We start from the raw sequence: 1668 nt of genomic DNA on the forward strand, positions 1-1668 counted from the left end.
AAACGCTTGTGGCACAATGGGTTCAACATTTGGGTGGGTAAATTAATGTGAGCGACCATTACAATGTAATGTGCAGATTTCATGTCACGTAGAATTTGCACGTCTGCCTGCGACGCACGTTTGCTAGGCAAATGCGTGGCGCAATCGCGCCAAATGGGCCGGAGCAGCAAAAGGGTCCCCTGCGCACGTAACACTTTACTCTCCCTCTGAGTAACTCCAATAAGGGTCCGAATCTCAACAGCTGAGCCTCAGCTACTCCTACAAATAATGTTCATCAGCAACTGTGTTACCCAGCTCGGAGGCTTCACCATCACGCCACCCTCAGCTCCATTCGCTCGTACTCGTGACTCGCCCAGGGCGTGACGCTCCAGAACTAATCATGTTGAAAGATGAACTAACCATCGACGCGATCGGTCGAGAATCTCGACTCGAGATCATGACAACGATTCTGATTGATGAATCGCGAAGTGAGGTGGATGTCGGGGTGTCAAGAACCAACTGATCGAGCACACAACAATCACGACGTAGTCATCAGGGACGCAATCCTCTCTCATATGTCTCCCCTGGCATCGATGGCTCATCGATGCCAGGGGGAATGGGTTTCGCCATCCGACGAGTCTCGTCGCCTCTCCTCCAAAGGTATAGTCTCGGCCATGCCAGAGTTCACGTATAGGCATGGTTCCTCCGGCTCATGTTTACTCTCATTCAGGCAACTTTTGCTATGAACCTCGGTGAACTGCGTTCTCCTAAGAACTTCAGAGTCTACTCCGGCTCCTCGGCCATGCCAGAGTATGAAGCTATTGTGAACTCTCTCAGAGAGCAATGTATCGGGGAGCACGAGAGAATTCCCGTACCCTTCGACGACTCCACGCGAAGGATGATGTGAGGATACCGTCACTCAAGCAATCAAGAGCCTCAGTCCAGATACTGCGATTATACTGCTTCAGGCAGAAGTCTGACTAGTGTTGAGGAATTCATATCCTCCACCGTCTGTCCTACGTACGTGGAAGTCATCTCAGCTGAATCCGCCGTCGTCAAGTCATGCAGATACGCGAACACTCACTCCATGGCTTCGGCAACTGCTCGTCAAACGATGCGTTACCGCGAAGACGCAAGGGAGGAGATTCGTAAATATTTCAATTGTACTGCCGAAGACTCCGGTAAGTGCACCGGCCGCAGGCGCCAGGTCACATGCTTGATCATTCAGTCATCTTCTGTGGTGCTGGAGCTACGGCAGCTATCGACAGGTTCATTGGAATCATGTGCCGCAGTCGAATCTTTGCTACTGATGCATCTCCGAAAGGCCTCCGTCGGGCGGTCCGCTCATCTCTAACAAACACATTAGCTTTGATCGTTGCCATTCAGGTTTTGATTGTAGATCCGGCTGCTCATCACAGCTCATTACTCCCCTTCAGAGAGCTGGCTTCGAAATATCCACTCATCCGCCCAGCTTCCACAGGTCAAATCCATGCAAAGGTCATCATGAATCATCCTTCGTTAGCCCTGGTGCCATTTCTCATGTGCTTCAAAGGTTACGAATCCGCAGATTTTGAAGTTGAACTCGTGGTAGCTGCTCACTCACCCTTTGCACTTCAGCCGTCCCCTTTTCTCTCAGACGCTACCTCTATGCCCAGTCAAGGGTACTGCTTCTGTTGAGTGTCTCGAGCA

General features: G+C 51.1%; 1 protein-coding gene across 1 annotated transcript; it reads left to right on the top strand.

The window, feature by feature from the left end:
• Positions 1-691: 691 nt before the first annotated feature.
• On the top strand, positions 692-1317 carry Pmar_PMAR010625 (hypothetical protein; the record flags this gene model as incomplete). The annotated part of the gene is made up of 3 exons (XM_002772679.1): positions 692-882; positions 1048-1160; positions 1208-1317. Coding segments are annotated over 3 exons (414 nt in total), but the record flags the coding sequence as incomplete, so codon positions are not given.
• Between the last annotated feature and the right edge of the window lie 351 nt (positions 1318-1668).

Source organism: Perkinsus marinus (genome assembly GCF_000006405.1).
Source record: "Perkinsus marinus ATCC 50983 genomic scaffold scf_1104296960468, whole genome shotgun sequence".
NCBI lineage: Eukaryota > Perkinsozoa > Perkinsida > Perkinsidae > Perkinsus > Perkinsus marinus.